General features: G+C 32.0%; 1 protein-coding gene, 1 long non-coding RNA gene and 1 pseudogene across 2 annotated transcripts; all 3 read right to left on the bottom strand.

The window, feature by feature from the left end:
* Positions 1 to 1,842: 1,842 nt before the first annotated feature.
* LOC114374070 lies at positions 1,843 to 3,622 on the bottom strand. Its single transcript, XR_003658518.1, has 3 exons — positions 3,143 to 3,622; positions 2,074 to 2,182; positions 1,843 to 1,952 (listed from the first exon to the last, which is right to left on the bottom strand). It is a non-coding gene; the product is annotated as an uncharacterized LOC114374070 (long non-coding RNA).
* Positions 3,623 to 3,860: 238 nt separating this feature from the next.
* On the bottom strand, positions 3,861 to 7,693 carry LOC114372993 (annotated as a pseudogene).
* Positions 7,168 to 12,380, bottom strand: LOC114374674 (bifunctional endo-1,4-beta-xylanase XylA-like). The gene is made up of 2 exons (XM_028332343.1): positions 12,072 to 12,380; positions 7,168 to 8,992 (listed from the first exon to the last, which is right to left on the bottom strand). Exons 1-2 carry the CDS (start codon positions 12,169 to 12,171, stop codon positions 8,001 to 8,003), a joined length of 1,092 nt encoding a protein of 363 aa, XP_028188144.1. The 5' UTR covers positions 12,172 to 12,380; the 3' UTR covers positions 7,168 to 8,000.
* Positions 12,381 to 12,633: the final 253 nt, after the last annotated feature.

Genomic DNA, 12,633 nt, shown 5'->3' with positions numbered 1-12,633 from the left:
TAGCTCATAACGCAATACACATGTATTTCACCTTTCATCACAAGTTCAATTTGTCACTTACTCACAATTTGAATCACAATTTCATAATATCAATGTAACAGTTTATACAAAATGCTTCTCACAACATGGGGAGTAAAATTTCTCAAACAATTCCACACAATCATATTAAAATCAATGAATCAAATCATAGGTCAAAAATATGAAAACACCAAGAGTAGTCAAGTTTATCAACCAATTCGCATTAGGACATCAATTGATCCATCAACACAACAATACCATATTTATAATTGTAAAGGAAAATTATAATTTAATAAACACCCAAAAATAAACCCCAATTTGATCCCCTAAAGATTTCTACACATGTTCATTCTAATCCCAATTGCGATAAATTCATTCCTTACCTTCAAGCAGACTCACGTGTGTATTCTCACAGCGATAGCGGCATCTCTAGCAATTTCTTGAGATTCCTTGAGCTTTTCCTCTGATTTGGTGTGATAGGATTTTCAAGCGCTAGAGAGAAGGAGAAGAGATTAAAATCTTCATTTTGTACTATCTTCGTGCGATTCACTTTTCTCTCTCCCTGAATATTATTTCACAAATTCCAACGCTGAATGTGTGGGGAATTGAATTTCGAACCAGGTATCTAAATTTCACGATGATCTAACGGTTAACAAGTTTGAGATCGTAGTTTTACTTGATAGGTTTTGAGTTTCTGCGGGGAAAAATAAAACTACAATGCGAAGGATATTTCTCTTAGCTCTGACATTTTTTTCGCAAATTCAAAACAGTAAGAATGTTCGGAAATGAGTTGTGAACCTGGTGGTGTTGTATCACGATGATCTAATGATTAACGAGTCTGAAATCATCGTTTTACTAAGACAGGTTTGAGTGTATGCGGGAAAAAGAGTGTTTTGGGAAGGAAAAAAAGGAAACAGAATTGAGAGGAAGAGAATGCTATCATCAGTCTCAAAACATACCTAACATGTCTCTATTTATAATTAAGGTACTCACAATCTATTATTTACTTTATTTATTTGTTTTTTTTTATTTTATAAAAAGAAACTTTATTTTATTTCCTATAAAATGAATAAATCAAATATTTTTTTTATTTTTCTTCAAACTATTATTTTAATACAATTATTTTTCCTTATTTATTTAATTATAAAAATCTCACCATTTTTTAAAATTTTACTTTTTTTTAACTGAAAAGTTTTTTTAATTTATTTATCAAAAATGGGATGTTTCAGGTTGCACCTCAATTAAACCATAAAATTAGTACGTAGATAATAGAGATTTCAAATTTTAGAGTCAAGAAACTGAAATAAAATGTGTTTCAAATGTCATAATTCCTTCTGTTATTCAACAAACTCAGATGCACCAACAAAAAATTCAGTGACACAATGTAGGTCAGATTTATTGATATAGAGAATCTATTACTTTCTCTTAGTGAACTTGTATATTCAATTGTAGAAAATTAGAAATGATCAGCATAGTTAACTGAAGAAAAAAAACGGCATTGCAAACGAATTTACATATATTATTTGATGAGCTTAATACAATTATATCCATGACACGCTGTTTATTTCAGGTTCTCTGCAATAAGTTAGACACTTTTTGGAATGACTATGTACAACTTTCAAGACTTACCTCACTAAAAGGTTCTTTGGTATCTTCTCGATCAATACTGCTCTCCCAAAAGAGACAAACACAGCAACACAAGTTACAAAATTGAAGCTAACAATATAGCAAAATATTTTCCAATACCATGAAATATACATAAAAAATAAACAATTATAAAGAATCTGCAGATTCTACTCACATAGTTAGGAAATATGACCATACCAACATGTCCTGGAACATCAAAGCAACTGCCTTAAAGAATATTCCCGAGCACCAGCTGGGTGTATTAATTCATCTGTATTAAGATGAAGAATCCAGTCCATGCTAGAATCCTGATATTTCATTTCAACAAGCAGAATATTGTTTTGATGAACAAATTACAGATCAAACCAAACCATAATTTAAAAAAATGGAGAAAAATAAGGATTTGTACAACAAAATAGTTTGCCATACCCTTGCCATAACAATAGCCATCTCCATGTTGAGGGATTGCTTCACAAAAAGTTCATAATTGCATGGTTTATAAAAGAAACCTGTCAGCCATGTCTCGTTCCAAATACGGCTGATGCAACCCACAAAATAAATAATTAGTATAACATAACCATCTCTTAAAAATTAGAATTCGGCATAACAAGTATCCTGAAGACAACAGGAAATATAAATATTCTACAAGAACATTAACAGTATAACAGGGCAAGGAAAAGAAACAAAATTTTATAGTAATGAGCAAGAACAAAAACAAACTTGAATAATTACAAGAGTCATTATGGACATACTAAAGCGTAAAACTATTATGGTTAAAAACATCCTCCATATATCTATTTGCAAATCAAGAAACTCAGAAGAACACTATTCTATTACAATTGTACAATGAAAAAATCAATTGAATGGATAAGAGTTGGTAAGAAAATGGTAAATTTGATTAATCTCTTAGCCTGTTGTTCTTCCAGCTGTTTTGTTCTATATATAATCTTTACACCCTGGTTTAAACAACATAAACCAAATTAGAATGTGTAACACGTGTGATGGAGGGCTCAGAAAAGGCGGGAGAATTTGTTAAGCATCGTGGCCACGTGTCAAACGATGAGGAAAGCAAGGAAGTGCGCAAGAGCTCACGTGAGAGGAGGGAGAGCGTTAAATTGCGTGATTACATTCATTGAAGGGCATGCTTGTGGTATCGACCCTTTCCTCTCTGAAATCCAATTCCCTCTGACATTCTTTTTCTCTTTCCCAAATTGAGCTCATGCTCTGTCTCCGTTCCTTTAAATTGCAGGAAAAGACCCATTGATGACTTCTGCCGAATCTTTATGAATTTCAGTGTGTTGTCGCATTATTTGTTCCTTTAAATTCCTGCTATTACAGTGATTACATTCGAACTTCCTTGTAATTGTGGTTTTGTTGAAATATAAATGCCAGCACTGTTACAGAATGGTATTATTAGAGAAAGGAGGAAGGAAAAACATATAAAAAGAATCAAATCCTAATTCCTGAGAAGGATAGAATACTGTATTTGTCTACTTACAGGAATTGATTCTAGGACATTTGATACTTCAGGAGAAGCTGCCTTCCCCTCCACAAAAAGGAAAAAACTTGTCACACCAATTACTTTATGGTACAACATCCAAGGTAGAATCTGCTCAAGCCCTGCTAATGTACTAGTCGTAACACAGATATGCACATCAAGAAAAAAAAACGTGGATTAAATCGAAGGCAACACAGATACTTCCATTACATCTGCAGAGATGAAGTGAATTGATATATGGAGAATGAGAAAAATGCTTACAGTCAATAAAAATAACTAAAGGATAACAACACTAACAATCAATCATATTTTCAAACAAATCTTCATTTTTCAGTTAAAAAATTGTAACTAACGAAAAAATCTCTACATCATCCCAATTCACAAGCAATCCACCCAGCACAGATCACAGAAAAGCAATAAAACACACCAACCTTGTTACCCCATCAGCTAGCAATCTAACATTAACTCAAATTAACTTTCCTACAAGATCTGTAATAATATAATGGACTACAGCTAACAAAACTGCTTGAAAAATAAGAGCATTAACACAAACATGTCTTCAGAAACAACCTTCATCTAACCAACAAAAATTCCCAAATCAACCCCATTTAAAAAAGCCCCATCAAAACAAACAGATCACACAACCCAATTCTGTTTACAGAACTACTGATATCAGCATTGCATAATTGATATCACAGTAATACTCTTAATTATTGGGTTTACGTATTGAACACTAACAATTGATATCCAGAATTCAATTTACACCCATGAAGCATGTAAGAGCTTAAGCTATGGTTTGATGTCAGTTGACTTTTCTGGAGTGACTTTGTTTTGTTAAAAGATGCAATCTATGGAACCTGGAAATTTATGACCTTTACAACGAAACAGTCCAATGTAAAAGGATATGCAACAATATCCAGCAACATGTGTCTAATTCTTGGTAAGATAACTGTGTTCACGGCCACAAAATTGAATATATCAGATATCAAAAGGAAGATAATCCAGAACCAGATGAAAACAGTGGTTGATCCTCCCAAATGCTATTATTCTTTCAACATGTTGATAAAAAATGAGAACAATCAGTCCGCCTCGCAATTATTTTCAACTCGGTAACAACTTACAGCCTTTTGCTTTTAGTTTAGACTCTAGACCAAAGAACTTCAAGCTTGATAGCACCAAGTCTGCTGTATTTTTCTTCATATGATCAATTAGTAATTCATCATTCACAATTGTTATCGAATTCTGTCAAGAAGTTGCGCTCCCTCAAGTTTGAGAAAACCTTCCTGGCCTCTTCAATTGTTCCATGCTTACACATGCCAGATATGACTGCAGAATATATGACATTGTCTAGAGCGCAATCTTGTTCCACCATCTCATTTAATGCATCAACCACCTTCCCGGCATCATTTGATTTACATGCATGAATAATGGTAAGACTAAACTTAAACTAGATTGGTCCATCACTAACATTGCGCAAGCAATCATGAACCAGCATCTTTTGCAAAGCCCTTTAGTGAGGCTACTATAAGCTGCAACCGAAGGAATGCAAGACATCTCAATGATCTTAGTGTGACATGCACATGCCTCTTTAATTTCACCAAGTTCAACAAGGCACAGAATCACAATACTATAAGCAAACGAGTCAGGTTTCAAGCTTAAGCCTTTCATTTCATCAAATAGTGATAACACTTTCTTCACCTCACCAATCTTGTGAAGAGAATCCATCAAAATATTATATATTTTAACACTAACATGACCTTTTTCTTTCAATTGAACAAATGTCTCTAGTGCAATTATCGGTTTCTTCTCCACCAAAACAGAGAAGAATTTGGGGAGATCAGCAATAACGGGAAAATCCAACTTCTGCATCTGCTCAAGCAACTTGAAAAATTCGTCCATTCTATTCTCTTTGAGAGCCAATAGTAGCTCACACAAATATATGTTTTTTTTTTCTCTTTTTTGTTTAGTTTTCACGTTTTCTTATTTTTTTTTTCTTTTCTCTCTCTTTTTTTTTAGTTTTCACGTTTCCTTGTTTTTTTTTCTTCTTTTTTTTCACGTTTTTGTTTCTTTCCTTTTTTTTTTCTTCCTTTTTTTCACGTTTTCTTTCTTTTTTTTTTCTTTTTCTTCTTTTTTTTTCTTCACGTTTTCTTTCTTTCTTTCTTTTTCTTTTTCTTCTTTTTTTTGTTTTTTTTCTTTTCTTCTCTTTTTTTTATTATTATTGTTATTTTATATGTTTTCTTTTTCCTTTTTTTCTTAATACTTTTTTATTTTATTTTTGGATCCGGACTGACAACATTGAAAATGGAATTACATCTTTTTTTTTTACACAACCGTGTGTCTTTCCCATTTTGTACCTTGCAACACGTCTTCCAAGTTTTATATCAATTTAAATTAATCACTTTTGCTTCATTCAATAATTCTTTTGTTATTTCTTTATTTAATTTGTAATTTTCTTTTAAGAAAAGGGTTATTTCATACATATTCCAATTATTATAAAGATAAAAATGTTTGTCAATCAATCAATATAGTTTCTCATCCAAAAAGACTTAAGACTTAATTGCATATTTTATCACCTGACTTTTATTATTTTGCAAATTTTATCATTAAATTTTTCTCAAAAATTTTATTATCAAAAGTTTTCAATTTTTACATATTTTATCAATGTTAACGTGTTGCCAGAAAAAAAAATTCATTTTTTTACAAAATGATGTTGCTTTGTTACAATAAAAAAGTTTTGAATAATAAAATTTGTAAAAAAACAAACTTGGGTGGTAAAATGCATTAAATTTGAAAAATTGAATCGTAAAATTTGAAAAAAAAAATCAAGTAGTTAAAATCACAAAATGATAATTGTTAAATAGTGAAATATGCTTATTAAACCAAAACATAAAAACACCCTCGTAGCAATAATGCAACATAGCTACAATGATCAAAATGTTCGATGATAGCAATGATAGAAGTAGGATTTTCAATTTCGAGATAAGATTAAGTCATTAGGATGTAAATTATGACCTGCGATTGTAAAGTTATAATGCTACAAGTGTTACACTAATTTTTATTTTAAATTTAATATATTAAATCATCTGCAAGTATTAGATGAAGTAATAATACATACCAGGTACCCGCCGCACCTATTCCCATAATCTTTTTATGGGCAAACCTAAACCTAGATCCATTTAGCAAGTATTTTTTTCACGTGTTTACTAAGTCAGAGTCTAATAAGTAATTACCATCCTTATAATCAACTATTTGCAAATCTCTATTAAAACAAAATTTTATTTTATATACAAACTTAGAGAGAAAATCATGTGAGAAATGAGAGAATAACAACAAATATTAACTATATAATTCAAATGTACAATTGAGATTAAAACTAATTAGAACAATTTTTGGTCATCGTTATATTATGGTTGTATAGTGAAGTTTTTTTTCCCTCGCATCTCACACACACTAGACATCTTTCTGTATCTGTGTGTATCTTATCAAGGGCCTATACAAGTAAACTTTTATAGCACTTACAGGAGAAGAAGAAAAAAAAATGAGAAAAAGCTTCTTTTTTAAGAAACTAACATAAAGTTTCTACAAGTTAGCTTTTAGCTTCATTTATGCATAAGCTAATTTTAGTTTATAGAGAATTTTCTTTTTCCATTTTTCCTTCTGATTTTCTTCTCCTTATTTTCTTCTCCTTCAAGTGCTTCTAGAAAATTTTATCTAAACAGACTCTAAATTACAGAGGAATCAGTGTTAAGCAGCAATGCACTTAAAATGTCAATAATCCTCAAGGGTTCCATCAATTAATCATGAAATACAACTTCCTACTTATCTGCTGCTTTCAAGAAGCTCAATACCAGATAAGCTAAAATAGAGTGAAACTAATGATATTCATATGTTAAAGTTTATAGTTAACATTCCACCCTAACAAATACAAGTTGAAGAAAAATCATAAACAATTTGTTCCTCTAGGACTTTTACCACTCAACATATTTTTGAATGTATGGGCTACTATTTTTGGTTCATAATATTGGTTTAACAGAAACAAATCAAGCCATCAGATATAGTTTCAATTCTAGAAAGTTTCCATACATACTAACACAGCTAAACGAATAGTGAACTATCTTTCAGACTGGGTTCATAGTTCAGTTACACCACTTTAGGTCAATGACATACAATTAATTTCAAGTTCCTTATATCATTTCCATCAAGTTCTCAATTAAAATAGTAGCATGTGGACGCTTTTAAAGAAATCCTAACACATTCGTAATGTAGGTTATTTAATATAAGAAAAAAACCCACATGTCATTGTTTAATTTGAGAATTTGATGGCAAAAATATATGGAACAAAATAAGGTGTTCAGTTGCAGGAAGCCTTCCTGAAACATTGCTCAAAGATCTAGCCAAGGGTTCCAAGCACCAACGAGATGCAGCACTTTCCAAATCACCTGAATTCTGGCCAACTTTGCTGAGGAATAAACTTGTGGTAGGATCTACTTTCTGGAGTGGTGGTGTCAACTCTGATACTGAAAAATGTTCTCCATTAACCCCAAAATTCATGAGGCCAACCCAATTTTGTCTGAAGAGGACTAAAAGAATACAGGCCCAGTGAAATAAATAAACGTTACAACCCACGGATAAAGAAATATGCCACATTTCATGATGTATTTATCTCTTAGGAAGAGGACCTTGAAGTATTGTAATCCTTTACTCTATGACAACCCTATAAACCTCAAGGATAAAGGAAATGCCATATACTATTGAAAGAAAAACCAGCTTACCCCCAAAATCCAGACAAACAGTTCCACTCTGGCATATCAATAATGACCAGTATAAACAACAAAAAGTTGGTATGTTCTAATGACTATCAAGGGAAGAAATCCCTCTTTTTACTTCTCTCTTTACCCCAGTAATGACCTGTTTGACAACCATCCCTTTGGAATTGACAGCCATTATAGCCTAATGTATGCCGATGAGAGCCTTCCCTCCACTGGTTGCCCTGATTCCACTGGTTACCCTTATTCTGAGCAGTCCACCCTCCTCCATAATTCCTTCTAGAAACACCAGCCTTTTCCTGTTGCTTCCATCCTGACACATTTGCTCCTCTGTTTCGCCATCCTGTCTTCATTGGAGTTACATTCTGTTGACTAGATTTGCAATGCCAAGAAGAGTTGCCAAAGTTAGCTAAATTATTTGACTGCTGCTGGCACCAAGAACTGTCCCTAGCTTTACCCCATACTTTATCTTGTGAGTTTCCAGAATTCCAATCCTTACATTGATTGTTATGGCCTTTTTCTTCATTCCAACCCCATGACTTAACAGGACCACCTTCCCAAGCATTGTCAGTTAATCCTCCATTTCCACAAGTAATGCTACACTCCCATGGATTGTCAGTATTATCCACATCTCCAGAGTTTCCCTGGTTCCATCCTTGTACTTCATTATTTTCTAAAGCTGTGCTAAGAGGTGTATCAGTACATTCCCAAGGATTTTCATCATTAAGAGAAGTTTTTGTTCTTTTGTTTTTCATGGCATTTTCTTGTTCCTCATCTGGCACAATAAAGAATGCTCCGTCTATTTCCTTAATCAGATCCGGATCAATGTAAGGACTCCAATCTATTTGATTAATATATGTATCTGGATCAGGCAGAGAAATATCACAGGGAAGGCTGTTGATCTTTGCCCAGTAATGACTTTTGGCATTTTGAAAAGCTTCTTCAGCAGCTGAATCATTCCAATCAAACACATTACTGTGGCAATATACAAACATCTTTGAATCAACAATTTTCTGCCATGGTACCAATCCAACTATAGTGCAGTATTTCTTCTCCCATAAGGGTATTCCGTCCTGCCAATATTCTTACAAGATTGAAAAGCAAGGAATTCAGCATATTGAATATTTAAGTAGCATTGGCAAGGGGGGCTATAATGAATAATAAAATCATCAAATCATCATAGTAATTACTTTCTCAGACAAAAAGGAATGGCCAAAGCATTACATTTTTTTACAACTGTAGTGCAATATTCTTACAATTAGGCTTTTTTTAACACTGATTATCCTATCCCTTTTAGCATTACATTTAGCAAGTTAGAAGGCTAGGGAGTTTGCGCTTTTACAGAAATTAATATGGTGCTAAGTTGTGGGGCACCTGTCTAAGATGCCAGAGGCATGTGCCACATTGAAGGGTTAGCTAAGAAGCACACATACTTGTAAATAGTAGCCATAGCCATGTCGTGTTGTAGTCATGTCAAACATATATCCACAACAGATGTTGCAGGGACACTTCAAATACTTTCAATTGTAATTTATAATTTTTTACTTTTAAACTTTTATTCCAATACAAATTGACATAACAATAAAATAAATTTCAGTAATTTGTTATGTCTACAATAGCTCATGCCCAATTTTAAAACACAAACTCTCTCTTGTAATTTATGATTTTATTTTATGTTAATTTTAGATTATGTGCTATAACCAACCATGTAATGTCCAATGATTTTCAAAATAACATTCCCACATCTGTATTTGTTTCTGTGTCATATCTGTGTCATGCTTCCTAGAGTATTAACACCTCAACAGTCAACAACCAAGAGACCATAAATCCCTTCTATCACATTTTGCATTAGGCCCACATTTTGGCACCTTTGACTACACTGCATCAGACAACCTATATACTACATTCATGGAAGGCAGTAGTCAGTCTGTCCTAGAACCACAGAATTTTATTTAACAGTTAGTTGAATGCCAAAAGTATTCTAGATTGGAGAAACCACACCAAATAAGGATGGATAAATAGAAAAAAAAAACTAAAACTACAATTCAGTGAAAAAATTTGCTCGTGGGTGATAGACTGCAAAAAGTTTGCTCGAAAAGTTTAAATAAATGTTCATATACTGATAAATTTTAACACATCATTTCTAAATGTGAAGCAATTGTCTAAAACAACAAATCACTAAAGAGTATCAACAAAGAAGATAATAGTGTCTTGGTAAAAACACAGACAGTTCCAAGTCACTGCATACTACATTGAATAATTGATCTACTCAGTTCACAAGTCTATACCCCTTTTCACATTGGATATCTAATTTTGGCTAGGTTAGATGCTGTAGAATATTTCCCATAACATGACATGTAAAATATCAATGTGAGTTATGTTAAACAGTAAAGACTGAATTTAGTTACTGGATCCATCCAAGGATAATCCACAGGCAATGCCTCCTTAGCAGCTAACAAAATTGTGTTTGGTAATTCATAAAGCCTCTTATTTTCTGGTCAAAAAGCATGCCCACAGCTAAAAAAATGATAACAACAAATATGAACACATATAGACATCAAATTTTCTTCTGTCTATATATGTTTTTGATCCCTAATAAATATCAAATTTTTGTCTTCACTTCCTAATAAACTTTTGTTTAACATTGAGTCCCTAATAAAACAACACTTTTGTTTTTGGTCCTTGATATTTTGTTTTAGTCCTTAATAAATTAGCGAATTTTGTTTTAATTCCAACATATAACAAATAGAAAAAATTTATCAGGGACCAAAAACAAAATTCACTAATTTATCAGGAACTAAAACTAAGTGCCAAGAACCAAAAACAAAATTGTTGTTTTATTAAGGACTCAACACAAAACGAAAATTTATTAGGGAACAAACATAAAATTCGGATATTTATTAGGGATCAAAAAAATACTTAAGCCATTTTCTTCTCATCAAACTATAAATTTGCTTTTCATCGAACTAAACACTATTTGATCCTTTCTCACTGGAAATTAATTTATTGGTCAGCTTCTTATATGAGCAGTAACCATTAGTGTACTGATAAAATGAAATAAGCGATATCTATTCTGTTATTGTGAAATCATAAATGATTGTAAAGCAAACAGTATATTTCTCCTCATTATTAGATTCACAAATCATATCCAGCATGAAACCCTACTTGCTTCCCTTGCATTTCTTTGTGCATTACAATTCAGATCTACTAAAGAAAATATTTTTCTTTTCCAGGGGTTTCTTAAACCTCTTGAACTATCCCTAGGAAATTTCTCCCAGACTTTAGCTTTTGTTCATTTAGTCATGTGGGTTTATATACTTATGATGTTGAATGTTACTATTTCCCCTTATATATGCGAAGAGACTATTTTCTGGATTCGAATTCATGACCAATCGGTTACCATTTTAATGTTGCGTCAAGGCTTACCCTCAAGTGGATATATTAAAAATGACAAAGTTTAACACTCAACAATGGTTGGTCATCATGAAAGTGGACTACTACCCCAGGAAAATTTTATCAGTAAGTAGCAATGTCAAGGATTTGAATACTCAAGTTTCAACAAATTTTAGATTTTAATATATTTTTAATCCCTAATAAATTTTCAATTTTTGTATTTTCTTCTTAATAAATTAAAAAATATTTATTTTAATCTCTATCAATAACAAATTTTATTTTACTATGAATTAATAACAAATGAAAAATATTTATCATGGAACATTCACAAAATTTATTAATTTATTAGGAGTTAAAAATAAATGTCAATATTAAAAATAAAATTGATATTTTATTAGAGAAAACAAAAATTTATTAAGTAACAAATGAAAAATCAAATCAAATATTTATTATAGATAAAATATATTTAAGTCTAAATTTTACCCCAGCATAAAGTGTGTTCGAGAAAATGCGTTAAAATGAGTGTGTTAGACTATCACCCATCTTTCCTCCAAAATCCTCCCACACAAAGTTAACACTGATCTCAATCAATGGTACCAAATATCTCCGTTTCCAAAGATTTACATATAACCATAATTGCTCAAATATAATTATCTATTCTTAAGAGTCAATATAGGGATTTCAACAAAACATCGTCAAAATTCGCAATACGGAAAAAAGAAAGATAGGCAATTAATTAAATGGAAAAACGAAAGAATTTCGGAGAATACCAGGAAGAGGGGCATTGATGTCGTAGAATGTCGGAGGACGCACCGGAGATCTTCGACGGCGGAAGAACCTTCGCCACGGACGATGATCCCATTTACCCATCAAAAGTTCAATGGGTTTCGCTCGAAACAATAAAGAAGACAAAACGCAACGAACAAGTATTTAGTTATTTTGACACAGTGGTCATGGGGTTACTTCTGTTCAAGTACAAGTGCAAGTCCACTATCAGTTTGGTTTGGGGAAATTATAGCCCATGTTGCGTCACGGTGTTCATTCAAATTACCGTCGTCGCCTGTCGTCTCGCTGTGATTTTTTTGTATTACATGTGTTTTTTTATTTCTCATGCATATTTGACTTTTATGTTTCATTTTTGAAAAATTCTAATCGATTTTTTTAATATTTGAAAAATTTTATTTTAAATTTTTGTTGTTAGCGAGGTGATACAGTTAAATAGTTAAATATTTAATAATATGATTTGTGGTAACTCAAATACTCACAGTATTTGTTTCAAATTTAAAATTTGCTGTGACGATTTAAAATCACAAGAATCAATTAAAATAAAAA

The sequence above is a fragment of the Glycine soja genome, chromosome 11, assembly GCF_004193775.1.
Source record: "Glycine soja cultivar W05 chromosome 11, ASM419377v2, whole genome shotgun sequence".
NCBI lineage: Eukaryota > Viridiplantae > Streptophyta > Magnoliopsida > Fabales > Fabaceae > Glycine > Glycine soja.
Note: the sequence above shows the minus strand (reverse complement) of the source record. Positions and strands in the feature narration are given on the sequence as shown.

Bases quoted from the DNA above. Each gene is read 5' to 3' on its own strand.
- LOC114374674 (XM_028332343.1), bottom strand. From the start codon at position 12,171: ATGGGTAAATGGGATCATCGTCCGTGGCGAAGGTTCTTCCGCCGTCGA. The intron at 8,993-12,071 runs GTATTCTCCGAA...CAATCTTGTAAG, and splicing joins CATCAATGCCCCTCTTCCTG to AATATTGGCAGGACGGAATA.